This window comes from Drosophila eugracilis, unplaced genomic scaffold (genome assembly GCF_018153835.1).
Source record: "Drosophila eugracilis isolate 14026-0451.02 unplaced genomic scaffold, ASM1815383v1 contig_1197, whole genome shotgun sequence".
Classification (NCBI taxonomy): domain Eukaryota; kingdom Metazoa; phylum Arthropoda; class Insecta; order Diptera; family Drosophilidae; genus Drosophila; species Drosophila eugracilis.
In genome coordinates this window covers 1247438-1274724 of record NW_024571981.1, presented here as the reverse complement: position 1 = coordinate 1274724, position 27287 = coordinate 1247438, and the positions used below count along the sequence as shown (strand labels likewise).

Genomic DNA, 27287 nt, shown 5'->3' with positions numbered 1-27287 from the left:
ACAACATCTATATTTTCTTTGAGCCAAATTTATTCGTATTTTATTTATTTTACTCCACATCAATATTCAACTAGTTCGTTAAACTTATACATTTTATTCAAACAAGTCTAAAAACTACAAGAAATATTGGCAGAAAGGATTGTTGTACTGAGGAGATTCGTTAAAATTATAAACCGAGGAGATATGTATCAACATAAATCATTTATGTTCGTATAAATAAAACAATAAGAGATTGCAAAATGGACGAATTCGTTTCGTAAAATTAGGCTTAGACTTAAGGAAAACTGAATTGTAAACGGAGGGCGCATTTCAAATTATACAAAAAATTGCATATATACATAATTGATATTTAAAGAGACTGATAACAGTAATTGATTTGAGAAACAACAGATATAAATATTTTATCAATAAGAACTAGTATTGAAAATGGTATTTTAGTGCTTTTTTTATAAAGATTTGTAGTGGGCTACCGCGATTTGAAGCTTCAATTACTGGAACAATCCCTTTTATTGTGATGATAGGCAATAGGTATCTGTTGTATATATTTTCTGCATATGCAAGAAGGCGAAATTGCAAATAGCTTATGATGGTTAGCGTTTCATTTTTAGTAGATCCAGTTGACAGGCACCCACTGCTCCTCGTGGCTCATCTGATCCAGAGTTTCCACCACCTGACGGAACGTCTCATCAAAGTCCTCGTTCACTATAACCATGTCGAAGTATTTCTCGTATTTCCGCTGAACAAAGCTGCTCTCCTCAACGGTGGCTACCAGATCGTCATCCTGTTCAAAAGAACCATACAAATCGAATGTGTTAAGCAATGTTTGGGTATTCAGGCAGAGATCTAAGAGGGCTACTAGGGTTGCCTAAGTGCGCCAAGCGGATGAGTGAATTTATCACATTTGATAGGTATTTTATGCAGATTTTAAAAGCAACTTTACCTCATACAACGATGCTAGGGACTCGAGCGTACGGGCGCGTCTGGAGCTGAATCGAATGGAACTCTGACGATCAAACTGTGGAATACGTGCTCGGATTAAAGGATTGTGCCTGAACTAAAAGGGTTCTACGACAAACATACGGATAGATTTCTATTGGAGCCCGTGGCCCTGCGATCCGCATAGATGGTCTTGAGCTGTTCCATGCCCGGTGCTGCCACAAAGATAACGAATGGCATCAGTTCCTGGCTGTTATGCAGGATCTTCAGAGCATTTGGTGCACAATCCAGGATGCACATGCGTCCACTATTGATCACATCCTTGATGGACTGCAAATGGGTGCCATACAGATTGCCATTGTGCTCGCCATACTCCAAGAATTCGTTATTCCTAACGGCCTCATCCATCTCCTCGCGATCCATGAACCAATAGCTCGTTCCATTCTCCTCCAAGGCGCGCTTGGGACGACTGGTATCTAAAGTGATATAGTAAATCAGATTTATATATTTAAACACTTTTACAAACTTAACTTACGAGGAATAACTGCTCCAAATTTGTCCACATCGCTGTTAATAAGACGATTCTTTAGCGTACGTCTTCCCACTCCGGAAACACCAATGAGAACCAAGGTTTTCCTGCGGAACGGAGGCATCCGCGTGACCTCCTCATAAAGCAGCAGTTCCGCCTTGTCGAACTCACAATTGGCCACCGATCGGTACATGGTCTTTCGCTTTCGCTTCGAGATCTAAAACGAAATATTATGTTTATTTTGAAATTATTTATAGATTTAATATAAAAACTTACCCTTGTTCCACAAATGCCAATTTTGTGAACATAATCCGCCTCGGGAGCCACAAAAGCTTTGCGTCTCTCCTCCAATTCTTGGGATGGTATAAGACCAATTTTTTCGGACTCGGCAGTGATGTTCTTCGCCTGCCACCAGTTGGGGTCTTTGACATTGATGATCTTTATTTAGGGTATAAATACATTAATATTTCTAAAATATTTTATTTTATTTTATTTATACTTTATACCTGCAAAATATCCCCTGATTTAAAGGGCAATCCAATGTCCCTGCATGGCAGCAAAGAATCCTCCGAGGGCGTGTATGTGAAAAGCGCTCGCATATAGCACTGTGAGTTTAAAATAATATAATTTTTTAATTTATTAAATAACTATTTAACATTTTTAACTGGCCTTTAGTTGCTATGCCAAGATTTACTTACTTAGTTGCAAGGGATTCGAGAATTTTGAAGGGATTTCGCTCTAAGATTGACTAATATTAAATTTATTATGGAACAGAAAAAGTAACCATACTTCTACATAGGATTTGTATGGTCTTTTTACAAGGAAAAAACCTAATAAATGTAATTAATTTAAACATTTTTATCGCAAGTCAAGAATCTTGTAATGCAGCAAGCACAATAAACTACGAATTTACAACTTATAAAGCTAAATTTGAAGTACAAAAACTTAGCAAAAGCTAAAAAAAAGAAAGAACTTTCATTATTTGAATTTTTTCTTAACTAAAAATAAAATTCATTTCTCCTCCCAACTAACCAAAACTCATGCAAGCAAGTAACAATCTTTGGGAAGAATTCTTCAAGCAGACACCGAACTTACCGTTAGTTTCTTGCCCGTCTCGAGACCCGCGATGCCATTCTGTTTTACCTGACCCCCACTCACAGTATAGCGACCGCTCTTGATCTCCTCATCCACATTGGGTCCGATCTTCAAAGTGAGATTCTCCTTGGCCCGCGATACCTCCACTTGCAGCTCATCGGGCGTACGAACTGGAGTGCCATTGACCTCCAGAATGACATCGCCCACATGCAACATGCTCTGTTTGTCGATCACTCCGCCTGCCAGAATTCTGGCCACTACCAGTTGCTTGAATTCATCCAGTTCCACGGTCAGGCCAAGGGGTTTGCTGGGATCTCGGCGCAGACCCACCATCTTGATGGTCTCCACTGGCATCTTGGTGCTGAGAATGTCCTCGGTGAACAGGTAGCCACCCGATTGGCGTTGGCTGGCGATCTCTAATTGGGTGGTGGATCCACCGGCAGCTTTCAGTCGTTGCTCGTAGAGCGCTCCTATTTCATCATGGGCGCGCAGAAGGGCCTGAAATATGTATTTTTTATTAGAAATTATTACTAATATAATATCTTTATTGTTCCTATTTTGAATCATAATTCTTGTTGATTTTGCTTTATATATATTTATATATTATTACGTTGGTCTATCAGTATTTAAAAAACACAAATATTTTGAGTTTGGACAACTTTTAAGACAACATCCGTTTCATTTTGCTGATTCAAACAATAAAACCTTCACAATCTCATTGAAAAGTTCTGACAGCACTGCGATTATGTTTATCTAAACTTCCTGTTCCAAAACATAAACAACATCCGTTAGAAAATCCTAAAAAAATATTTATAAAATACGAAATCAAAGTCATTGAGTCAATCAATCAAATAAGCGAAGATAATTGACAATACAGTCCTGTTAAAGATTATTATTATTGTTATTATTATTCTTGATCTAAGATCATAAATATCTATAGTGAGAGTGTAGAAAGGCCTTTTCCAACCACTTTCCTTCTTTACTTACACGAAAATGTGGCTGGGCGAGAAGCTTGGCGAGCTCTCGCGACTCCAGACGCCTCGAGGGTGAGAACTTGCGGATAATATCGTCGCAGATCGGCTTGTTATTCAGATGAGCGGGCAGGAATAATGGCACTGGCTGCGGCTCGGTCGGATTCAGCTGGAAATGAGACAAAATTATATGAAGACTTTGTCATGTACGCCTAATTAAATTCAGTGGTTCGTCTGGGGCGTGCCTGCCCTAGGTCAAGTTATGAAGCCTCCAACTTAATTGAGTGAGTGCGTTAATTGGTTCAAGCTTTTTGGACAGTCTTCTTCTTCTTTCTCGCTGCCTCTCCAGCTATATCTTTGCCATTTAACCCTTTGTGAACTCCACCGCTGACAACAGAATATTTGGAGTCTTAGGTCAAAAATTGGGTCGCTTGCCATTTGAATTTGGGTCGCGCGGAAAGTGAGTTTTCTGCTTTAATTGCACATAATTTCATCTTCCGGCTTTATTTGTTCCCTGTCTGTGCCAGACTTTGTTATTCTGTGGCATCTTGAATGTATTATTCCAGCCCCATTGGCATTTTTCGCCCACGATGGGAAAGTCATCTGAGTCAACGACGTACTCATGCAATATTTATGTGTATTTAATGTGGGAGTACTTTTCTCTTTTGCTCTCTGCAAACTGACGAGAAACACTATCTCTAGAGGTGTGATAAGAGGAAGACGAGGAGAAATGCAGTCTCTATAAGAACTTTATTCTGGGAAATTCTTCTGTGATTTGCTTTTACAAAATGGAATGGAATGTCTGGAATTTGCGTGGAAGAAACCTCACTTTTATGTTAGTGAAAATGTTGTATTTATATCTTTAATTGGTTTTGGAAATTTATATAACGAATTGGGATTAAATTTGAAATATTAAGTTTCAGGCCTATGATTCTAAAAACAATAATAAAGTTTCATTGATTTAGGATTATATTTTTATGACGATTCTTGAATGAGTAATCCTTTTGACTTTTGTTTATTTATACCTCAAAGCCTTTGCAGATCGAATTTCTGCTGAGTTCTATGGGTTTTACTTTAGTTCAGCCCTTTTACCGTGTGAAAAACTGTGAAGAAGCCCCACGCGACAGACAATCCCCACCCTTTTTTCACACACACCCACAATTGTTATTGATACCTCGTCAGCTTGGGGCTTTCACCTCCACTCAGCAAAATGTTTCTCGTCATGACAACGTCAGTTTAAAATTGCCTCAAAATATGTAATGAATAGCAACAGGTGCTTACTAAATAAAACTGGTAATTAGACACACAAACGAAAAAAAAAACACGTAAACAAGTAGGGAACTGTTTTGTCTACTAACAGTAACTGTTAACTGTTTTTGGCCAACTTTAGACTTTAACTATTTGAATAAATTATAAGTTTTTAAGGCCATTTAGTTTTACAATTACATTAACCGTTGTTGTTAATATTTTTATTTGACTTTTATATCGTGTTGTCTTTATTTTTGGAGCCACTCCCAAAACGGTAGTGAGTATTTTAAGCCAAGAGCGAGCGGCTATATCGGTGTACAATACGTGTGTGCGGGAGAGAGCCTCTCTTTTTGTTATTTCGAAGTTTTTTTTTTTTCAAAAGTTTGGTAGTATGGAGTTTTTTTGGTTTTCGTTTGTTGTTAGTAAATGCCAAAACATGGCCAAGACTGTGACTGTTGTTGGCCAGGTTACAAAACAGTTCTCGGCGACTACGTCATCAATGTAAGCTCGGAAAAGCTTTTCCAAGTGGGGTTACCAAGGCACTAGCACAACACACTAATAACTGTTCCAGTTTTTCCGTTTTTACAAATATATTGATTGGTTTTTAATTAACACCTTTAGATAGTTTTTGAAAAATCACAGGTTTACGAGTACTCCGTTTGAATTTGAAAAAACGTTTGTTCGGAGAATGAGAGCCAGAGAGAGGGCCAACTAACTGTTGCCTTTTGGTTAAAAACGATGCCGCCCCGTTTAAGCCATGCTCACAAACACCACCGTACAAACACCAATACAGTCAAGCACCAATGCTCACTCATTTGAAGGGGCCTAAAGACTAGCCGTAGCGCGCGTTTTATAACCGGAATGTGAACCTCACCTTAGCACTGCTCGCAAGTAACTGACTCACAAGCTCTCGGGGCAAATAGCGAGAGTTGGTGAGCGAGCTAGGGCTAGCTGTCGCCGTCTCTTTTCTCTGGCTCGCCCGCTCTCACTCTCGCTTGCTGGCTTGCCGTGTAAAAAGCTTAGCGTGAGCCATGTTATAACTGTACGCAGTCTGTTATCTCTATGTTACTGTACTTAACAGTGGCTTAAATGGCCAGCAAGCGTGTACTAACAGTGATTGACCCTCTTTTTCTGTTAAAGCTATGTTGTGAGTTTACACAAAAAATCAGAAGATTTCAAAACTTAAAACCCATATCAACATTATTTTGTACTTAAAAATGTAAGTCTTACCAAAAAATAATTTACTATTAAAATTAAATAAATAATTAAAAATTCAAAATTAAAATGAGTTTTGTAGAAATGGAAAAGTAGAAAATATTAATGAAAGTACATACACCTTCCCTTTCCCTTTCTACTTTATATAACCTAACAGAACTTGAGATTGCTATCAAGTACTTTCTTGATCTTAACAGCTTCCGAATCCAAAACCAATCTGAAATGCCCAGCTTTACGCTCTTTCCTTAACCCTCCATATGAGTTTCTCATACGTCCAGACTCAGCTGCATTAGTAGGCCAACAAGTTAAGCGCTTTTTGTGCATCGTTTTTCGAACTCAGGTAACATAAAAAGCGTCGTGTTTACGTTGGAAATACATTTTCGAAACCGGTTTTCTTATTCACACACTCAAATACACACACACACACACAATTTCTTTGGGGCGTTGATGTCAAAGAGTTGACACTGCGACTTGTGCCGCATTTTATGTAATCTACATAAAACGGGGGAGTGTTCCAAGGAGCGGTGTTGAAAGGAGAGTTGGGGTAATCAAAAAAAAAAAGGGAATTGGTTAGTGACATTTCATATTTTCTTATCTCGTGACTCGTAGGTTTAATTACTTTCACTGCCTTTCTCAACAGCCTACGACCGCAGCATAAGAAAAAACCACAAACGAATGAACCTGCCCAGGAAAATACTTCGGAAAATGTTGGATTCTAATTATCCGCGTCACGCGATGCCGCTTTCCATTATAGTTTTCTGTGTTTTAGGCTTATTTTGTTTCTGCAATGCTTGTTTAAGACTTTAATAGGTTTTGGCTTTGGCTTATTAACTTGGGTAATATTTTCTAAATTAACAAGTATAAGTCTAAAATTTGTATTTAACAAAAAATAATGTAAACATATTAAGAATTTTAGTTAACATTCCTTAATTTGGTAATCAAAATTATAATTCCTAGTTCAGATCCTAACACCTTGGCATATTAGTAATAGCTTACATAACAGAGCACATAAAATTCGTATTCATTTAAATAAAAAATCAAATCATTGTTTTCATAGTTTGTTTGCGTGTTTGCCGCATAAACAGCTTAAAATATTTACATTTTGATTAGGCTCCCAACTTTCAACTTTCCTTCAGTTTTTCACTTTAAGAAAACTCCAAAAAGGACGTTAGAAACAAGAAAATGTGTCAGGTCAAGTAAGTTTCCACTTCAATGGTTATATCATGATGATCTAATAAAAACCTCTTACCATCTGCATAAAAGCCAAATCATCTGCCGAGGCAATAGAGGTCAAGTTTAGCGCAAAAACACAAAAGCGAGAAGGCAAAGTCGAAAAAGCAAGCGGTAATGGGCCATAATAATTGCCACAAAAGCCAAAAAAAAAAAAAAATAATTTTAAGTACATATATGCCTTAACCGAGAAAATTCATTTTTTACTCAGAAGGGTTTTGCTTTTGTCTTTGTGGGAGGCAAGGAAAATGATGTAATAAGGAAAGCAAACACACGCACATATTAGCACCCCGGAAAATTCTATCTAGACCGAAAATCAGCATGCAATGCCATCGATAAAGTAAACACAAATGGCAAAACTGTTTGTGTGTGTACGCGAGTGTATCGGTCTCGATGTGAATGGAAAATGTGTGGAAAACCGTATGCGCAATTTTCTTATTGAACAGATGCTCGAAGGCAAGTAAGTGGGTCAGAAATTGTGCCGAGTTATTTTTTCTCGACTTTTTACGTTTATATGTTCTGGTCTACTTACCATCAGTTCCTTGTGGGGCGTATTGGGATTGCTACGCAACAGACCCTTGAGGAAGATCTCGTCGTGGTCGGAGAGGTCCGTCGAGTTGCGGAAGGCGGCTAAAACGAAAGGAAAGTGTTTTAGATAAGTTACAGTCGTAAAATTGCAATCGCTAACAGATGAAATGACAGTCGTTTTGGCAGCTTAATGTTGGCTTTAAATTACAGAAAAGAAGGTCGCAGCAGGGTTTTTGGAAAGGGATTGTTGGAAACTTAAAACTAGTAATTTTAAGTTATTATCCCTTATATTTCTTTATAAACATTAGAAACTAACTTAACTTCCTAATCAATTTGCATAAATTTCTAAAAATTTTAGAAACATTTCTTAAAACTAGTTTTTAGATCTTTCAGAACTATCTATTATATTTAATGCAAACTGGTTTTACAAATACACTTAAGCTTACCTAATTTCACCCAATCTAAGAACATTAAAAGCCCAATAGCTTAACTATTCAATTTTAAACAATAAATTCTATTTTGAAGCTTTCTTTCAGTGAATTCGTATTTGGCAGGTAAAGGTTAAGTTGACCTAAGAAATCCAATATCTTTAACTCAAAAATTACTATTTTTCTTTTTAATAATCCCCCTTTTTAAGGACACCCCTGACACGTACCGTTATCGGACGTATCGTCCTCGCCATTCATTTTGTTGTTGCTGGCCAAGAGCTCTACTTTATCCTGGCGAGCTTGACGCCGCGACCGCGCGCTCCATCGAACCATTTTGGAAGCACTGGGAGTTGGCCAAAATAATAACCGAAAATTAAGTGCCACGAAGGAGCCAAAGAAGTATCGTATTTCAGGCCAAGGAAAGGGGTTTAATCCTTATGTTTTAGCCATATGCTTAGCCACTTGAAAACAATTTGTCTTTAAGTTATAATAATCACTTGTTGTTATTGTTATAAACACAACGCCACGCAAACAACAAAAACAACCATGCGCGAGAGGAATTTACACCTCAACCAGCGAAAGAAAACAACCGACTTGTTTGTGCGAGAGAGTCTAACTAAAGTCAAAAAACCGCTCGTCCAATTGGAAAGCTTTTGCAGATGAAGTGGGCATATCGGTTTTTAAATATTATTGTTATCGGCGCCACTTTTATAAGCCACAATGAGGTTGGTCACATTACAAATTCAAAAAATTTATGTTATCAAGAATTTTAAACAAATCTGTACATGAAATTTAAATTTCTTAATTTCATCATATATATTATTATCTTTTTAAAGCTATAAGCTTTTTTCCATTTTTGAAACAGTATGTTTAAATAACTAATTTAAGCAGATAGGCCTTATGCGTATATGGATTTCAAAAACGACACACTACATGTAAGAGAAGATAAAATAGCTATTGAGTTAAATTATTTTTATAAGACAAACGAATTTCTTTTAGGAATATATTTATTTATTAAATTAAATTTCAACTCGCTATATTTTCTAGCTATTAAGTAACTATAGACAACTTTTAAATGCAACACTGCGGGAAACTTATTGCTAGCAACATGCTGCTAAACGGTTAAAAACGGGTTTTACCCGCTAGCTCTCTCGCAACATTAAAGAAAATCTATAAAAGCAACTCGCAAACGACGAAGTCTGTAATTTTTTGAGCGAAGAATAAAACAAATGAGAGACGAGAAAACATCGGGAGCCGATTTGTCGCGCTAAATAACACGAGATGATATCTGATTTTATAAAAAGTAAATATTTATGTGATGATATATTAATGTAAGCGTAAAATACGTCGAACAATTCGGTTTTCGAATGTCTGTTAACGGAAATAACGATAGATTCGCGAAGAAACAATAAAATTCAGGCAGTAAAATCGGATTTGTAATCTTGGGAAAACAAAATCAAAGAAGAAAAGACGCCAGCAGCTTCCTCGGATTGTTTTGTTGTTGTTTTCAGTTCGTTAAAGTGAATTGTGTGTCTGTGCCTGTTTCTCCGTATGTGTTTGTGCAACAAAGTCAAAGTCGTCGAAGCTGCTGCAAAAAAAAAATAAAACGTGAAATGCAAATTGTGAAAAAAAAGTTGCAAAAGATACGACAGCAACAACAATAACCGCAATCACACGGCCAACGCAACAATAACAAAGGCAACAACAAAACGGTTTCGCGTGTGTTGAAAAATTGCATTGCAAATTGCTTAGCGGCAACAACAACGTTAGCAACAATAAAACAACAACAAGAAAGAAAAATTCGCGCGCCAAAAGCGAAAGAAACAAAAGGATTACACATAAACAAACCGAAAAAGCAGAAGCAGCTGAGCGAAAGAGAGAGACAGCGAAAAATCAAAACATCGTCGAGAGGCAGAATTTCCAGTTTATCCACCTTCAACTCCTGCGCCACCACCCCCAAACCCTCCTCAGCCGGGATTTCACCACACTCTTGAGCAGGCTCTTGTGGCATTTGTGGTGAGTTTCACATATCTTTCGGTATTTTTGCAAACATTTTTTTTCTCAATTGCGTTTGTTTGTCCTTCGTCCGTTTTCGCTAAATGTCCTGCTGTATAATAAAAAACATTTGCCAAAAGTGCAAAAGTCAAGGCCCCCGTTCAATGGCTCCTCTTTTGATTTGCGCCTCCCTTTGACCTTTGTGCACAAAGTACCCCGCAAATGTGCAAAAAATTTAGCCCAACCATCGAGAGTCCTTGATTTTTGAGGCACAGTGGTTGTCATAGGTCTTTATGGCAGGCCCAGTGAGAAATAAAAACTTATTCAGAGCAAAATATTGCATGTTGAAATGATAAATTTATTTTAAGGTAGGACCCCTAATTCTTAATACTTTAAGATTATTTATAGGAAAATTATAATAAACAAATGCATTCAGGTTTTAAGGCACTTTTTAAGGAGTCAACTATTTTATGATATCCCTAGAACCTTATTTTATCTGTAACCTCACCTCTAGTTTAATATCAACCCTAACTATAAATTGTAATCCCCAGGGAATTGAGCAATTCAAATATATATTTATCCATGGTGAAATATGGGATTTGAAATATGCACAATAAAACAAAGGGTAACACAATGCTGATTAATGCGCTGTGACGAAATTAGGAATAAAAACTGACGATTCGAATAATATGCGCAAATGTCGAATGCAGTCAGGTAGAAAAGAGCCAGATTCCGATTGCCAGCAACCCTGAACAAGATTACGTGCCTTCTTTCCTGTCACGGGAATTGGTCAGCATCGGGTTACCTTGAGAATCGAGAATCCAAAACCGATATGGTGTGGCGAATTCAGGAATGCGATTTGAACATTTGGACCTGAACCGGGCTTATAAACCGGCTTGATGGCGTAATCCCAAAAACCGGATTGTTTACCGTAGATCCTTGTCTTGTAATCATCTTTGTTCTTATAACGCTATAAACCGGATATAATACATTAAGTGATTATTTAACAGAAGTCTAGTTTTCCTTTCTCTAAGCGATCCTTAACAGGGGTTCTTTTTATCTAAAGATCTTCCAGTTTAAGATCCCTAGATTATTTTTCAAATCATCCACAATGAGATTTAAAAAATGTGCCTCTTTTCAAAACTACATGATATAAGTATGTAATGTATTATAATAATAATAATATTGTCTTTTAAAGTCATATAGAACGTATCACCATTCATTTTGAAAGAATGTCTTAGTTTTTTTTTGATTTAGCATTGTTAAGTGCGGTTCTTTGAAACCTGTTCGGTTGGATTTTTCAACCAAAATGCAAACCGCATTCTTAGCACTCCCAAATGACATTAGTATTGGGCTTATAGTGTATAATCATATTTAGACATGGTGCCATAAATTCCAAACCTAATTACCCACCCATTTTGGCACTTATTCCATTATCTGCTTCACACCACTGTGTCATCGATGACAAGACCAACAGTGACCGCCTGGGAACGGAAAAAAGGCTGATAAGCAAACACTTTATGTCAGCTTGACTCAAGCCAAGCCCAAAAAACCAATAAAGTGGCATAAAAAATCGGGGGCAATTACGATTAGAGAGCCACGCTTAAACCTCCAGTTAAGTCCACTGTGCCACGACCTCGCGATCTGCGTCTGCGTCTGTCCCGGTAATCAAACGTCTAGACACATTCCGTCCGACGGTTGCAGCTTCTTTAGGCACCAACAACCACCATCCTTCCAGCCTGCATCCCGAAGCAACTGCCTAACCCTACCAACTGGTTAAAAAAGGGCTCCCTACTTACAGTGGTACGTCTCTAAGGCTAACGTTTTAAGTAATGATCTACAAAAATTAATAAATGAAACACATTTACAAGCCGACAGTTCTGAAAATAAATATGTATGATATAAACTACTTCAAAGGCTGGGAGATGCATAAAAATATGTAATCTTTAAAAAGTTATTGTGTGCTATTTTATTAATCAGCATCCCAAAAATTCTTTGAATTATTTAAAATCAAAATAAATTTCAAATTTGATATGGAGTAATTTAGGGAATTATCACTGTATCGGGTACATACAAACAAACAGTAGACACCGAAAACACACTCGTACATAATCCCGTTTTATTGCACGGTTTGTCAGCCTGGAGATAGAAAGAGAAGCAGAATAAATAAGAGACATGAAGAGGTCCTTATTTTGTTTTTTCTCTGTTGTTTTTTTTCACTCCCCTGGGAACTGGGAACCGAGAAACTCAAGAACCCGAGAAAACGAGAATCGAGAACTGCAAACACTCCACTCAGCTCGGGCGCTCAATCATTATGAAAACAGCTCGGAATGCTCGTAAATTACAAAACCATGGTTTTATTTGTCAAAATTTGAAACTTATTTGAACAGGCGCCGAGAAAGTTCAGCAGCAGGCATCGTTTTTGTCGAATCGGGTTTTGTGGGTTTCTCTTCGGTTCTTTTTCGTTTTTGTTTTGTTCATGTCGTTTTCATTGTGTTCGTGATTAGCATGTCCATGGGTATACTCTCTCTTTCTTACTCGCATGTTGGGGATGGTATGTAGATCCCAGGCCCTTTTCGGCTTTCTTGCCCATCTCTTTTCCACATTCTTGTTATTACTCCACTCATATGTTTCAGTTATAAGCGTGTATATGTTATAGAGCTTCATATTTTAGTTGATTTTTATCTATGAATTTCTAATTACTGGTTATTTTGTTGTCCTCTTTGCATCATTAACCCTTGTGCTCATCACATGGCTACCCATTTGGGTTGGGTTAATGATTGATAAATTTTCACTGATGAGCTCAGACACCTAAAAAAAAGAAACACAAAAAATATTAACCGCGATTGCAAGCTATTAATCTTGGCTTGATTGATGGACCATTTAAACCCCTGACATATTCAAATTTTCAAACAAAAAGTTCATTTTTGCAGGACTTGCCAATCCCCGCAGATGTTAAATATATTTAAAATTCGCACAGATGGTATTTAAAGAATTTTTAAAATTCAGCAAAATAACACAATTGATTAATCTCATTCTATATTATAAAATTAAATTCATTGCCATGTACAAACCCTGAAAACCAAAACAAGCTTTAAATTTATCGCCATTGTAGCAGATAATTCTTTTTTGCGCTTTACATTTGTTTGCTCAAATTACGATTAGGTCAACTACATAGCATAACATGTAAATGCCAATTGAAAGCACATTCCCATTTCTGGTGTTTTGCTTCCCATTCGGATTAGATTTGCAAAAAAAAAGGCGATACAAAAAAGTAGGCAGCAAGGTCACACAGCCAAGCTATCAAAGTGAAAAAGAACAGCGGAAATGGGCTCAACACGCTTTATAAATACTCTTTCTATAAATATGTTATCTTAAGGATAAGAACCATATAAGTAATTGTGTAAATATGTAGTAAAGTTTTACTGTTGCAAAAAGTAATCAAAGTAATTAATTATTTATTTATTTAAGGGTAAATGTGATTGTAAAAGACGAATCTTTCTTTTATAAAAAATTATATTACTTAAGAAAATAATGATAAGTAAACATTTTATCAATAATTTAGCAATATTTTAATACTAAATATGTAAATCTTAAGTAATTCCTATATTAAACTCATAAAGAAGTTATCTAAAAGAAAGCACAAAGATAACCTAGTTATCAGCTATTACGTCTCAGTTCTCTCAGCTTAATCTTATCTTATTGGTAAAGATAAGAGGACCAAAGGTTATTGGCTTATAGAAGAATCATTGGCAACCCTTATGGATCAGTTAATATATATCCCCCTTATGATATAGGGTAAAATGGGAGCAAACAGGCGCTGGTTGAATGAATGAAAAGTTTTTTTTGGCTGTTTGGGGGAGGGGCGATAATTGTAAGTGGCAGAGGGTGCAAATAAGGAGGGGCGTAGGCCATGTGCTTGATACGTAATCATGGCACTCAGTGTTGTTGTTGTTGTGCGCCACAAAAATAGCCATTTGTGTACGTTTTGCTCATGTTTTTTGTTTTTGCCTTTTTTTTTTTGGTTGCCATGCGACTCCTTATATGGTCATGTTTTGTGTGGAGATTTTGAAAAGCGCGTAATTCGCGAGCTTGATAAGGTGGCTCCCCGAAAAGAGCTGCAACTCCTGCGAAAAACTGCAGAGAAAGAGGCGATTGAGAGATAAGATCAGGTTTGGGCCTGATCAAGGCAATCACAGAGGGAGCCTGACTGGAGGTTGACTGTAGTTTGTGATATAAAATAACTCTAGCTAAAAGAATTTATTGCTGTAAAAAAAATGAATAATAGTTTAAATTAGTTTTTCTAAGAAATATTTTATTAGTTTATTTTTCTTATCGCAAGAACTTTACTGATAAGTCAAAACTATTTCATTAAAAATTGGATAACATATTTCTGACGAATGTAGTGTCTTGAAAATTTTCAACCTTTTGTTAAGATTTTTTAATATCAAACATTCGGGAAGTTGGACTGTATGACCAAAAGCGGATGAGCAACTGAAGCGGTCGTAGTCACTGATTGTAATTACGATTCCGGCTTATGCAATTCATCATTATGGCCACAATTTGCCCAAGCGACAACCAACAATAACAGCAACAAACTACGAAAGCAACAAGCAACAGCCAACAACCAACAACCAACAACAACAGCAATTGCAATTGAATCGCGTTTGGAAATGAATACCCCAACCCGAACCTGAGTAACTCAAAAATATATAAAAAAGTGAAAACTTGTTTTCCTTTCTGCGATTATTGTTGGTCGGACGTTGTTGCTGCTCTTGTTTCTTTTAGCCGGATTGCTTTATTGTATTATGTCTTGCATTTGACTTTGACTTTTCAACCGCGGCAAACCGTCGACAGTTGAATTGTCTTGTTTTTCCACCATCTTCATCGCATTTGCTTGCCTATAGTTAATGGCCATCTCGTCATCGGTCACAGCCGCAGTCACAGTGTGCCGAATCGCATTGAATATGGAAATTGGTTACACCATCTATAAGTCTGTCTGATGATGTACTATGGCTATCTTCAAGGTTGATCTTTGGTTAACCCTCGATGATTTTCTGGGTTAACCAAATAAACAATATTTTCTAGATGCAAGTTTAATGGTTAATGTGTCTTGCAACAAGTTAACTAACTGCTGAATATTCGATAGTCATTTGTTTACATTTGTAAGCAATGTTTTTAAAATTATTACTTAGCAAGTAGCTTATTCATTAATGAGTAAACCAATGAGATAATTGTGTTTTCCAAATTCAGTTGACTAACATCTAAAAAAAATCTAAAAAAAATCTAGAGATGAGTTCTAAATTTAACTAAACAAATAAGCAAATAACATTTTATAAACTTGACAAAAAACGATAAGGTGCATCTGCATCTAAATGCCAAAACAAATTGACATTTGCTCGTCGTTTATGGGAAAATTGAATTATGTAACAGACGTAATTGACAGTTTACTGCAATTCATCGCACATTGAGCACTTCTGTGGGGTGATAATTGCATTAACAGCTGTGGATAATTTTCCAAGCCCCACTGTACACGGCAGCCACCCCCAATGCTTTTTCCCCTAACATTTGTTTTGGCTCCCTGCCATTGGCAACCCCGTGACGCAGTTCCCCAACTCTAAAATTGGGGGTACATCTTTTCTTCTGTTTAATGTATGTGTGTGTGTGTGTGTGTTTTTACCACCCACCACCGCCCCTACTTGTTCCAACAACAACCATATGAAGTGCAATGACGCGAGGCCTTTAATAGGCAGAAAAGTAAAGTGAAGAAAATGAGGAAAACTGCGGAGAAAAGAGCAGAGAGCAGAGGGCAATACATGAAAACACAACACCCCAAAAACCAAACACTCACTCGAGAAAGAGATACATATATCGGATGAGAAAGAGATAGAGATAGGAGAGAGAGCCTTGTTCGATTTCGGACTTCGCGCTGCGCATTTTGATGGTTTCCTGTGAACATTTTTGATATTTCAATGTAAGAAACTTGTTGCATGCGATACAAAAAATAAACACAAAACGCAATAAATAAGTAGAAATATCATAGAAGAGAGTCTTAAAGAGAGAAAAATGTATAACAAACGAGAACAAAAAACAGAGAAATAACGATAAGTAAATGGAATTACTTTGGAATCCTAAGATGACGTCAGCGACTAAATGATATGGCTATTTAATGCATTCGAAAGGAAAGATTAAAGTATAAAAATAAACCAAATTATGGATTTATTTTTTCTTACAAATGTCTTTTTAAAGATTTTAATGCTTTTTTTATGTTTTAAAAAACCAGTTTAAAGTTTATCTAACTCAAAAAAATGTATGTATATCTTTTGCATAGTTAAAAAGTTGTTATTTTATTTACTGCAGACAAATTTGATTGGTTTTGATTTCAATCAAAGTCGTACAACTATAGTTTCCTCCATAAATCTTCTTTGATTCATTTTGTTTATGCAAATTCGTTTTACTTTCCTTCGATTGGTTCCGTTTGATTTCTTTTGTTTCGCGAATTTTTTTCCGTTTCCGCAACTGATTGATTTGTTGTTGTTGCTGCTGTTGTTGGGGTTTTAATGGAGTTATCAAATAATAAAAAATTTCAATTGAGGTTTTTTCGTCTAGGCAAATGATTTTGCTTGGTCATGGAAGATATATGCGAGTAAATGAAAAAAAAAGAGTGAAAGGCTGCGGAATGCTTTTTAGCGCTTTTAATTGTTTTTAACGTTTAGCGTTTTTATTTTTTAAGCCGGTTGGTAAAACACAAATTTTTATACGTTAAGTGCTGCAATTTCTTCAGCGTCTGGTGGCTTATATAAAATTATTTAAACTCTTTTTTTTTGGTTTCGTTTGTAAGCCGCGTTTGAAATGATTATTGCTGTCTGCGAGCGCGTGAAATGTTTTTTTTTTTGTTTTCTGCTTTGATTGGCTAATTTAATGTTTGTTGCTTTTGGCCATTGTTGTTACTGGTTTTTCGGCCTGACAAGGCCATTTTGTTGTAATGCTCATTTACACGCATTATGATTTAAAGTCATTTCTTGTTAAGACGCCGCCGCTGTCTAGTATTTTCCAAGGGGGGGGGGAATGCATTATGTCCATTGAATATTAACTAATCGAATTTATGACCCATTTCGACAAACGGCAGCCCAGGCATTCGACTTTAATAACCCTCAAATTATGTCATAAATGCAGTCCACACTTCATATAGAGATCTGATTTTGGATCGAATACGTATGGAATGAGATCATTAGGCGTGAGTACCTAAGCTATTTAAAGAATCTTATTCAGATATTCAGATGGATTTTTGGTGAGTTATCAGCTTATTTATAAACACAAAACGAAGCTATTATAAAAACTTAGCCTGCTAGAAAATACCTTATGCCAGCCACCTGTGTGAAAGAGTTTTGAAAATGAGGTGATTATATACCAAAATGGTATGATATCTTCAATAATATTAATCCTATTGAATGCTTGTAAAATATTAAAGAGTTTTCTAATTTCTTTTGAGATTTTAAATATACAACTATTACCGTTCTTTATAAAGAAAAGTACTTTCGTATGACCCATTTAGCATCAATAACATACACATTCCATAACTTAAAACATTCCCTTTGCAAATGGAGGCATAAAATCTAATGATATTTTCAAAGAACAGCTAAAACTTTTACGCTTTCCGTCATTTAAGTTTTCAGTTTACAGTTTTCAACATTTGCCATGTGGATATTATACTCGTACGTACTATTTTATGATTTCTCCAAATCTTATCTGAACTGACGTCCGCGTTTTAATGCTCGTTCATGGCCAAATATTTGCCTAAATATAATCGCTTATCCCGCAAAAAAAAAACTTGAGATTATTATTTGGCTACATCAAAAACTAACAAATTTCCATAAAGCTCGGGAAACAAAGGCAGTGAAATGAAGAGCAATCATAAAAAATGTTTATTAAATTTATTTCATGTGGATTTCGTTGTTGTCCAAGCTATTATTATTCCGGCTGATAAGCGTTTTGCACCCGCATGTGGATGGGCTATGGGTTCAGAATTTTTAGCTTGATTGGCTCGATGCGGGATTTCGATTACGAAATTCTTTTAATGGACTTGCTCAGCGCCCCATACTTTAGTACCCTGGGTTTTGTTAGTTATTAGGGGTATGTTGGTTATATGAAATTATGGAATTATAAGACTATTAATAACTTATTTTTTAATATTTTTTATTTCGTAATTAAGAGAAGAATTAATGTGATATTATTTTTAGAGAAAGAAAAAGACTTTATGGTTTTATTACTAGACTTATAGAGTTTGTACAGCTTAAATAATATAGTAATATATCAATATAACTATTATATTTAATAGTTCGATTAATTTTGAGGTCGTAAAGTATTTCCTAGTCGAACCCTGTTAAACAATATTTCCTTCTAGTTTTTCGAACTATAAACGCTTTCGGCTCGCGGGAAAAACAAATTTTCTGTTTATTGTTGAAAAATTCTTTTTGTGGTGTGGGGTCGGTTGAATTGTTTGTGTTATTGTTAATGCGGAATGTTGAATTGGGCATGCCACATGTGTGTGTTTGGGGCTGCTGAGTTGGTTTGTTTATTTAGCAAATCTCTGTTTAGATTTAGAAATGCATTTAATGCCTGGTCCCCGATTCCGATTTGGATTTCTTGGAATGTTTCGCAGTTTGGGGCCAAAGTGAGTTCCAAGGAAAGGTCAGTACTTCAGGGAGTTGGTTGGTTGGGTTATTTTCTTTAGTTTTTACAAAGTTTTCCCTTAATTCCCAGTAAGCATTTGGTGTCCCATTGCCAGGTTTTAGTTTTTCAGGCTTTCCCATTGCGCAATGCCAAGTGTTTTCGGTTTTTGGACTTTGACCGGTTTTTTTTTATTTATGTCCACTCGTCAAGCTGCTTAGCCAAAAAACCAAAAAATAAAAAAAAAAATAAAAAAAGATATAAAAAAAATGCAAGAAATTAAACTGAAAATTGTTATTAAAAGCGCGTACAAGACGACAAACGATGTCGACGCGGAAAATTAGTGGTTGCCACCGACTGAATGAATGACTGAATGAGTGACTGAAGTGGACAGTTTTAAGAGGGGCGGTTAAGAGGGGAGGCGTATCAGGTGAAAGCCGGTAAGCCACTTTGTAGCTGGGGAATGACTGACTTACATTGCCGAATGCCTTTGGCCACTTGGACGACTTCCTGTGGTTGCATCTCCCGCTGGGTGATTGACCACAAAATACAACAAAAAAAAACGGCGAAAAATAGGCGCTAGAGGGGGAGTGGCAGATTAGCTAATTTCATGACTCACCTGCCGGATAATTAGCGATGGGCGTGGGGCTCAAACGGCCGACTAAACGTGGCCAATAAATTCTGACACGCCATTAAAATTAAAGGAAAAATAGGAAAAAGGTTTCAAGAAGAGAAAAGAGGGGATTGAAATGAAAAGGGGGGGAGGGGAGAGGAGCGTGGTGGTTAGTTAATAGGAAAAGCCTTGCGTGCTATTTGTTGGCAGACAAACACAAGTCGATGTGCCAAACACAAATAAATAGTAAATATAAAATTTCTATGACTAACACGCGCCCTCAACGAGCCGAAGGCTATAGGGGTTTATTTCACTGAAACAGAGCCCATCGAGCAATTGGGTTTAGTGACCAAGATGAGAGGGATCAGAAAGGGCAGGTCAGGAAAATGATGAAAGGAAAGCTAAAGAAATGTGCAACTTTAACTGGGGATTGCTAGAAGATACTTGCTTATCATAAATGAGTTAAACTTAAGAGAACATAATATTACTAAAACAAAGTTAACCATAAAAATCTTTAACATTTTCATTTCATTTCGTTAGTTTACCTAAAAGTGTAATATTTTTCATTTGAGCAGTTTTCTTATGGTTTTTCTGTCCACCCAGCAATCACAAAAAACTTCATCTTTTTAAGTTTCTAGCCAACCAAGTTCGGACACAAAAGAAAATTGAAAAGTTGTGAGGAAAACTTGTCACTCTTTCGTTGGCGATAAACGAGCTCAAGAATTTTGCAAACACAAAAAGAGTTTTTAATCCATTCAAGGGGATACTATATAAAAGTTTTGGCCAAAAATCCATATCATACACAAATTTGCTTTTAGCCAAAAACACAAGTCTCAATTGCCTGGTTTATTTATTGAACTGTTTTTGCCTGTTTCCATTTCTGTTATTTCTGGCCTTGTTGTCTAAATATTTACAACAGGCAAACAAACATACTCACTTTGTGGTAAACAACCAACCCCAATTTTATTTTTATTTTGTTTTTAGCTAGAAAGGTATGAAAAACTCCTGTGGAAATTAGCAAGGCAACCTCTTAACCCCTGACTACACAAGCGCACAGCTGATTAACCCACAGGCAGCAGCTGAAGAAAGACAGCCGAGCGACGAGCCCCCTTTACTAGAAATACAATACCCAAAAGCTTTTATGTCTGTTGGCGAATATTTATGCATTGGAAGGAGGGTTAGGGGGGTGTTAAGTTAGAGGGAGGTTTGGGTGACGATTTGTGATTGTTTGTTTGCTGACTTTTGCTGGCATTTCTGCTATCCTGTTGAAAAATCAGGGAAATCTATTTATTGATGTTTTTCGCACAAACCCCAGGCAAGAGTGAGTGAGAAAGCGCGAGGGTTCCCCAAGGGTCGATGAATATATGACATCACAGAAGGAGAAGGCAAGCAGCGCTAGACAGAGAGGTAAAATGCAGTGCTTGTTCGGTTGACAAAAGCTTTCACGACAACCAAAAGCTCTGTGCACAGGGAGAAAACTTATCATGACAAGTTAGATATAACTTAATTGGTAGTTTAAAGTAATATAACATTATAATTAATAAAAAATGTAATAAAATAATTTAAGAACAGTTGCAAAACCTCTTAAAAATAAAGCCTTTTCAAATGAAAACCTTTTTGTAATGTGATAAAAACTAGAACAAACCATTTCTCTCTGTGTAAAAGCATTCAACATCTCTAGCCCACTCCTTGCTGTACATCTCACTACCATTCTACCTATCTCTGTCTTGTCCTGTTGCTTACGTCATAGCTCCTGTTTGGCGACTCCTGTTGCTCCTGTCTGGCATCGAGCTTGTGCCATTTTCTGCTCGCCGGTTGATTTGAGGCGGAGTATTTGAGTTAGAGTTGCTCAATGGCGGGCTCCCGGTTCCGCCCCCTTGTTAACACCACAGCTCCGGCCACCGAAACACCCGCCCACCTGTGACAACCACCCCGTTTTTCGGCTGGAGAAATACTGGAGTGGCTGCAACTTCCCCTGCTGAAGGACCAATTTTTTATTGGATTGTCTGCCGTCCAAGAAGTTGGTCCATGTCTTAGACTTCCATCTTACGAAGGGGTCGGATAATGCTGGGAAAAAAGACGCTGGCGGGGCCGCGACTTTGTTTGTGTTGCGTGTGAAGCAGCCATTTTCTCCATGGAGCCAATTAGCACCAGGCGGTCAGGAAACGGAAGCTGGAAAACGCTCGCCTTTGGCTGTCGATTTTCCATTTTCTTCCCCAGGAGGAGGCTGCCGATGCTCCTACAAAATTCCCGAGAGATGGATATACAGAAATAGAAAGAGAACGATGGAACCAGCGAGAGGGAGAGAGAGAGAGAGTGAAGCTTCCGGAAAAGCTTCTGCCGGTAGGAGGCTGTTATCCCTCCCCTTTGTCGGCTCCTTTGTTATCCTGCACACGTGTGTCCTTTATGCAGACGGGCGATGGCGTCGGGTCAAGGCTACCACCCCCAGCTGCCACTGCCAAATGCCACATCCAACATGCAACATCCTTGCGCCAGCTGACATATTGCGCTGAAAAGAATGGGGGATCATAAATCAAGGCAGTGATTTGGAGGTTATAATATTAGTAAACTTTACTTTGAAAAACCTTTAAAATTTAGAAAAGTTTGGTAATAATTTTTGTTTTTGAATGTTAGATTAAAAGTATTTTTTGGTATATTAACTTAATTACTTGTGCTAACTAATATTATTTATAATTATTAATGTAGTACTATGTACTTAACAAATATTTAACTTTATAATATTTTATGGAGTTAATATTTAGTTGGTTGTTTTTTTAGTAATTTATATTGGATTGATTTTGAAGAAAGTGCCTTAAAAGTGAGCTCTCAACCATTGAATAGAAGTCCTTAAAAAAGGGTATTCAAAAGTGCGACTAGTACCTAACTAACTAGTTACAATTCGATAATAGAGAAGACTCATATGAGCATGTGCACTTGGAGGTTGGGGTGTTTGATTGAGCACAAAGAGCTTTCACTTTTTGAAGGATTTAATCCGTTTTGGCTTTAGTTCACCGCTGGCCATGTTGTGTTCTAAGTATGCCGTTTCGTTCGTGGCTAAAATGCATATCTGGGTCAGCTGTTGTTTGGTCGTTTGTTCGGCTTGCATAAGCCAGTCCGGCGGCATATAAAAAAATAAAACTAAGAAAAAAAAACACCCATTCCAGCCCCAACACCCCATAAACCCAACCCCGTTTTTCAACCCTGCCGTGTTTGGTTAGCTGCTGCAAATGAGGAAGCCTAAAATAGCGAGCCAAACGCGTTACGTGTTGGCGTTGCACTGCACAAAGTTGCAGCAGCAGCAGCACCAGCAGCAGCAGCAGCAGCAGCAATCGATTGCAGGGGTCCGGTTACCAACATTTTCCTTCTCGGCTCGCAGTTTTTAGCCGTTTGTTGCGTTGATAAGAACGTCGAGGAAAGCGAAAGTGACTGTGTTAATAAGATGTGAGCCACAATTAGCCACCAGCTGCAGCACTCTTACCACCAGCAACACCTCAGCTGTTCAAAATAAATCACAAAACGTAGCAACACTCTTTTTTCTTGTCTTTGAAAATTATAAAAAATTACTAAAAAAAAATTCCGCATTTAAAGAAATTTCAAGTGTGGTGTTAAGTTTTAAAATTTATAAACTAAGAAGGAAAAATTGTAAATAACAATAGTGCCATTTGATGAGCCAAAAAGCTGTGTTATCAAAATGCAACGACCCACGCCGAATATCTCAAGTAACATCATGAACCGCATGTCCATCTTTGAAAGTGAGTGAACACAAGTCTGCCGCGTGAATAATTCATTCCCTAATAAATATATTCATTTGCTCACTTATTCATCACTCTATTCAAGCCATTCTTATGGCCAGACAAAAGAGCCACACACTCTTCTACTCTCAGTCAGTGAAATCGTGTCTATTTCCTTTTGTTTTGGCTTTTCCACCGACTTGGCTTTCGGCGATGGTGTAAAATGATTAACTACTGCCTCTAAAATGTGGGTAAAAGTGTAGAAAATTTGTAAGAGACATGTCTGATAAGGTTGTCTTTCAGCTACAAAGGTTTCGGTGTTGTGATGAGTATATTGTGTATTTTGTGGTTTGAAAAAATCTTAAAAAACTCTTCAGGGATATTCCTAAAGCATTTGGAAACTGTGAAAATCTAGCTTAAGCTTTTAAAAGGATTATATGGCACAGATGAATAGGATTCATTTAGTTTGACTTATTGATAAGAAGTCCATAGGTGAATTTGAAATATTTGAAAACTCTGAAAAGTTTTATTTCTTTGACAAGTTTTCTTAGACCTCCTAGACAGAGCTATAACCATAATTCCGAGAATTGAAAATCAAGAAAATTTCCCCTGCCCTTTGGTGATAGATATCGCAACGATCTGAGCTAGTTAACCCTTGACAACCCATAACAATGGTTTGCCTTTAACTGTGCTGTCATGGCTTGTTGGTCCCTTAACCGGGTTAAATGGTTTGGCTGTCTTCAAAGAAAACTTTCGTTTGGCGACCGCACATGATAATAATTTTCCAGAGCCCTATGCTAGCCATATCATAAATTGTGTACACAATGCACTGCAATGTTGTCTTGATTTATGTGGCTTAGAGAGTGGGTCGCCTCCGGTCATTCGGTGAAAACAAATTGCATATAATTAGCCCGAGTATGGAAGGGGGTGGTGGGTTGTTGTGGTGTCTCCGACTTTGTTCCCTTACCCGGAGTACCCGCCGTTTATTTCATTCGAGTTAATTTCACACCCAAACCCCATAGCACATGTGCAACTCATTAACCCACATGGAAGCGAGTCGGGCACATTTTTCTAAAAGAGTGTTTGGGGTTTGAAGGGGTTAAGGTGGGGCGAGTCTGCTGGCGAGTCAAACCACTCGATTGCGCAAGTGAAAACTTGTTGTACGACGATGGACATCGTATAAGTTATATAGTAAGTGAAGTGAAGCCCCGTCTGGAACTGATTGAAATACCCTCGCTAGTTTGGGTAATCGAAATTGGAAGTTTGTTTAGATTTATGGTCTACTACTAATTTACTTTTTATTGTGTTTTAACACCTATGAGAGGTTTTAGATGCACTCTTTAAAGTACAATTTTAGACTTAAAACTGAAAAAGGTACACTTTCTTTCATGCAAAGGGTATCAAAGGGTAGGCTTCCACACCAATTAGAGAAAAAGGTTTTTCCCCATTTCCTTACATGGTTACATTAGGTCAATTCGAGCAAAACTATCAGAATATCCCAGACCAGACATCGCTGCAAATGTAAATGCAAATTGCGAGCTCAGAGTCGTCGGCGAATGCAAATTTTATGTTTGAAATCAAAGAAAAATCAATCACAACGGATTTGCATGCGATTTCCGATTGAGCCACATATGGAACAACTTGTTTAGCATAATGCAGTCCGGCTGATAAAGATGGTTTTGTCATATTTTCAGCCCGAGGGCCTGAAAATGTTAAAGGTTAAACACTGAAGACTAGCGTTTTCATGGCCATTAGAGTCGGCAAATAGGAGTTTGTGTTTGTTGTATAAAATCTTGAATGTTTTTCCATTGAATCGACCATAATTCGGTGGAATTGTTTGAAATGCCTCTGATGAAATTGATTGATTGATTGTCCAATGCGAACTCCAAGCGGAGAGGCCAATTAAGGTTGGTTAACCCTCTCGAAGAAATGCTGAGACTCGTGTGAACTAGTTTTGCCAATTTATATTATGTTTTGCGAATGATTGGAAAGAAAAGAGTTAATGATTGAAGAGATGTGAAAAAAAGGTTGTTATTATTGTTTACTCTTGTTTACTTTTCATTTAGTAATACCCTTAACTGGCCCACTTACGTGTTTGATCTTCGGAGTTTACTTAAACTCAAAAAATCGATGTCCCACTTTTGGAAACTCCAACTTGGTTTTTGGTTTAATTCAATACTTTTTAAATCTTAGCCCTTTGGCTTTGGGCCAACTTTATTAAGCTGTTCCCATTTAGCTTTATGCTAAATTATCACAGAATTATACAAATTGAATGCCATTTTGATTGTGACTTTTTGGCACAGTTCCCCAGTGCAGCAGTCAGCGAATTCTCGTAAGAATGGTAACCAAACTGAGCCCATTGCGATTTTCATCTTAGTTTGCGAAGACCATTTTCAGCCATGTCATTGCCCTTTTCAGCGCTTTTTTCTTTCTTTTTTTTATTTTTATTTATTTTCACTCTGTCCCTTATCATCGGCTATTAATCTAGTTTAGGTTTTGGGCTTGAAGCGACTAACTAGTTCGCCGCGATGTGGGTTAATATGATGGGTGAACAAAAGAAGTTCATCGCTGGTGACGGTTCAGTAAAAAATGTAAAAAAAAAAGAAATGAACAGCAGAACCAGAACGAGAAGAATACAGTCGTTTGGAAAGAACTTTACCGCTGACTTGAATCGAGTTTCTGTTCCTCTGCGCCTCCCATAATTTTTTTTTACGGTTTTACAGCTGTTGTTTGTTGGCTCTTTTTTTCGCTCTTTTTTATCTTTTTTTGTAATAACAAATTGACAATGACATGAATGGGTAGAAATATTTAACCTTAATAAACGACGAAGACGACGTTGCTTTAGACGTCTTTTGTTTGGTTCTCTTGGGTTCTGGTCTCGAGCGGTTGTCGTGGGCATTGTTTGGTGGTTAAGGCCCGAACTGATTTGTGAGGGGAAGGCCAAGTGCCAATTAAACTTTGGCACAGTCAAACAAGGCGACAATATCCAAAAGGTACACTGAAGAAAATGTGGGGTATTTTTATCAGTGTTCTGATAAGAAAAAAAGCAGATCAAACAGGCATTATCATATTTTATGGTATTTTTTTGTTGCTGTAAAGGCTGTAAATTAAAAGAGTTTCTTGCCGTGTAGTAAACGAGTGGGAAAGAATGCGAAACCATTCACTAATCTTTGAACTCTCTGCATCTTTCTTCCAGATACAGAATTCAGGCACAGTCTGTCGGAGGCTGAGAACGCGGCCGGAACGATGATGTCCATGACCAGCTCCCCGCCGGCCACGCCCACTGGCGTCCAAACGGACTCCGATGGTCTGATCCTGCCCAAGAAACTCATCAATCCCTGCATGGAGAACATGGATCGCAAGGAACTGCATCGGGAACTCAAGTTCAATGCCAGAGTGTGAGTAGTTGTGATCTTCTTTTAGAGTTTTTTATAAGGAATATAATGTGTAATTTTCTAATATTTTCTAGTGGCAAGAGCGTGCTAAATCAAAAATCGGAACTGCAACGTGCCTACGACAAGCAAAAGGAGCGACATGCTGCCGCCGAGCAACATTCGCCGGATGCGGAAATAGTCGGCGGGATTCCTGGACTGAAAGGTGAACTCGGCCGTGTGATCATGGAGCGGGCGCAGAAGCATGAGGCGGCGGCCCAGAAACAGGATCAGGAGGAGGCCGAGGAGCGGCAGTACGTGAATCCCGAGTATCTGAATGTGAGGGCCAAACTGCGTACGGCGCACGCCAACAATTAAGGAGCGCAGCCCACACGGATTACCACTCCCCCCAAGATCCTATAATCCTCAGCATGATTAATGTTTTAGTTTTTTAGTAACAGACCTAACCAAATTGTATGTAAGGAGATACCATGTGTTTTTTATGTGTTAACTTTGTGAGCGGTTTTCATTTTGATATTATGCAAAACTAGTTGGTTATGATAATTAAAGTTTACTCCTAGACTGTAAGCCATTTACTTGTTTAGTTTGTTAGGCCTAATTAACTAAACTAAGTTACAGTTTTCTTGAGCCAATTTCGTTGTGTATAAACCAGGAGTGTGTGTATAAAGTTTTAGTTTCTAAACACGGACCCTTTTCTTCCAAAAAA

General features: G+C 37.5%; 2 protein-coding genes across 3 annotated transcripts; one reads left to right on the top strand and one right to left on the bottom strand.

Moving 5' to 3' along the window:
- Positions 1 to 12: 12 nt before the first annotated feature.
- Positions 13 to 8781, bottom strand: LOC108115518 (MAGUK p55 subfamily member 6). The gene is made up of 10 exons (XM_017227019.2): positions 8408 to 8781; positions 7757 to 7854; positions 3548 to 3700; positions 2561 to 3058; positions 1972 to 2070; positions 1742 to 1903; positions 1472 to 1682; positions 1081 to 1412; positions 941 to 1015; positions 13 to 781 (listed from the first exon to the last, which is right to left on the bottom strand). The coding sequence occupies exons 1-10, from the start codon at positions 8511 to 8513 to the stop codon at positions 605 to 607; spliced, it is 1911 nt and encodes a 636-aa protein (XP_017082508.1). The 5' UTR covers positions 8514 to 8781; the 3' UTR covers positions 13 to 604.
- Positions 8782 to 9892: 1111 nt separating this feature from the next.
- Positions 9893 to 27148, top strand: LOC108115492 (protein FAM107B). Of its 2 annotated transcripts, none has more exons than XM_017226977.2 (3): positions 9893 to 10196; positions 26386 to 26587; positions 26659 to 27148. In XM_017226977.2, exons 2-3 carry the CDS (start codon positions 26436 to 26438, stop codon positions 26936 to 26938), a joined length of 432 nt encoding a protein of 143 aa, XP_017082466.1. In that variant the 5' UTR covers positions 9893 to 10196; positions 26386 to 26435; the 3' UTR covers positions 26939 to 27148. The 2 variants fall into 2 exon arrangements, with proteins under 2 accessions (XP_017082466.1, XP_017082465.1); XM_017226976.2 differs by lacking the exon at positions 9893 to 10196 and adding an exon at positions 22853 to 23210.
- Positions 27149 to 27287: the final 139 nt, after the last annotated feature.

What these genes read in the sequence shown, in the direction of transcription:
- LOC108115492 (XM_017226976.2), top strand. Translation starts at nt 23,150, where the DNA reads ATGCAACGACCCACGCCGAATATCTCAAGTAACATCATGAACCGCATG. An exon ending in CCGCATGTCCATCTTTGAAA is followed by an intron (nt 23,211 to 26,385) that starts GTGAGTGAACAC and finishes TCTTTCTTCCAG; the next exon opens with ATACAGAATTCAGGCACAGT. An exon ending in CTCAAGTTCAATGCCAGAGT is followed by an intron (nt 26,588 to 26,658) that starts GTGAGTAGTTGT and finishes AATATTTTCTAG; the next exon opens with TGGCAAGAGCGTGCTAAATC.
- LOC108115518 (XM_017227019.2), bottom strand. Translation starts at nt 8,513, where the DNA reads ATGGTTCGATGGAGCGCGCGGTCGCGGCGTCAAGCTCGCCAGGATAAA. An exon ending in GGACGATACGTCCGATAACG is followed by an intron (nt 7,855 to 8,407) that starts GTACGTGTCAGG and finishes CTTTCGTTTTAG; the next exon opens with CCGCCTTCCGCAACTCGACG. An exon ending in GCTCCAATAGAAATCTATCC is followed by an intron (nt 1,016 to 1,080) that starts GTATGTTTGTCG and finishes CGTATTCCACAG; the next exon opens with TTTGATCGTCAGAGTTCCAT.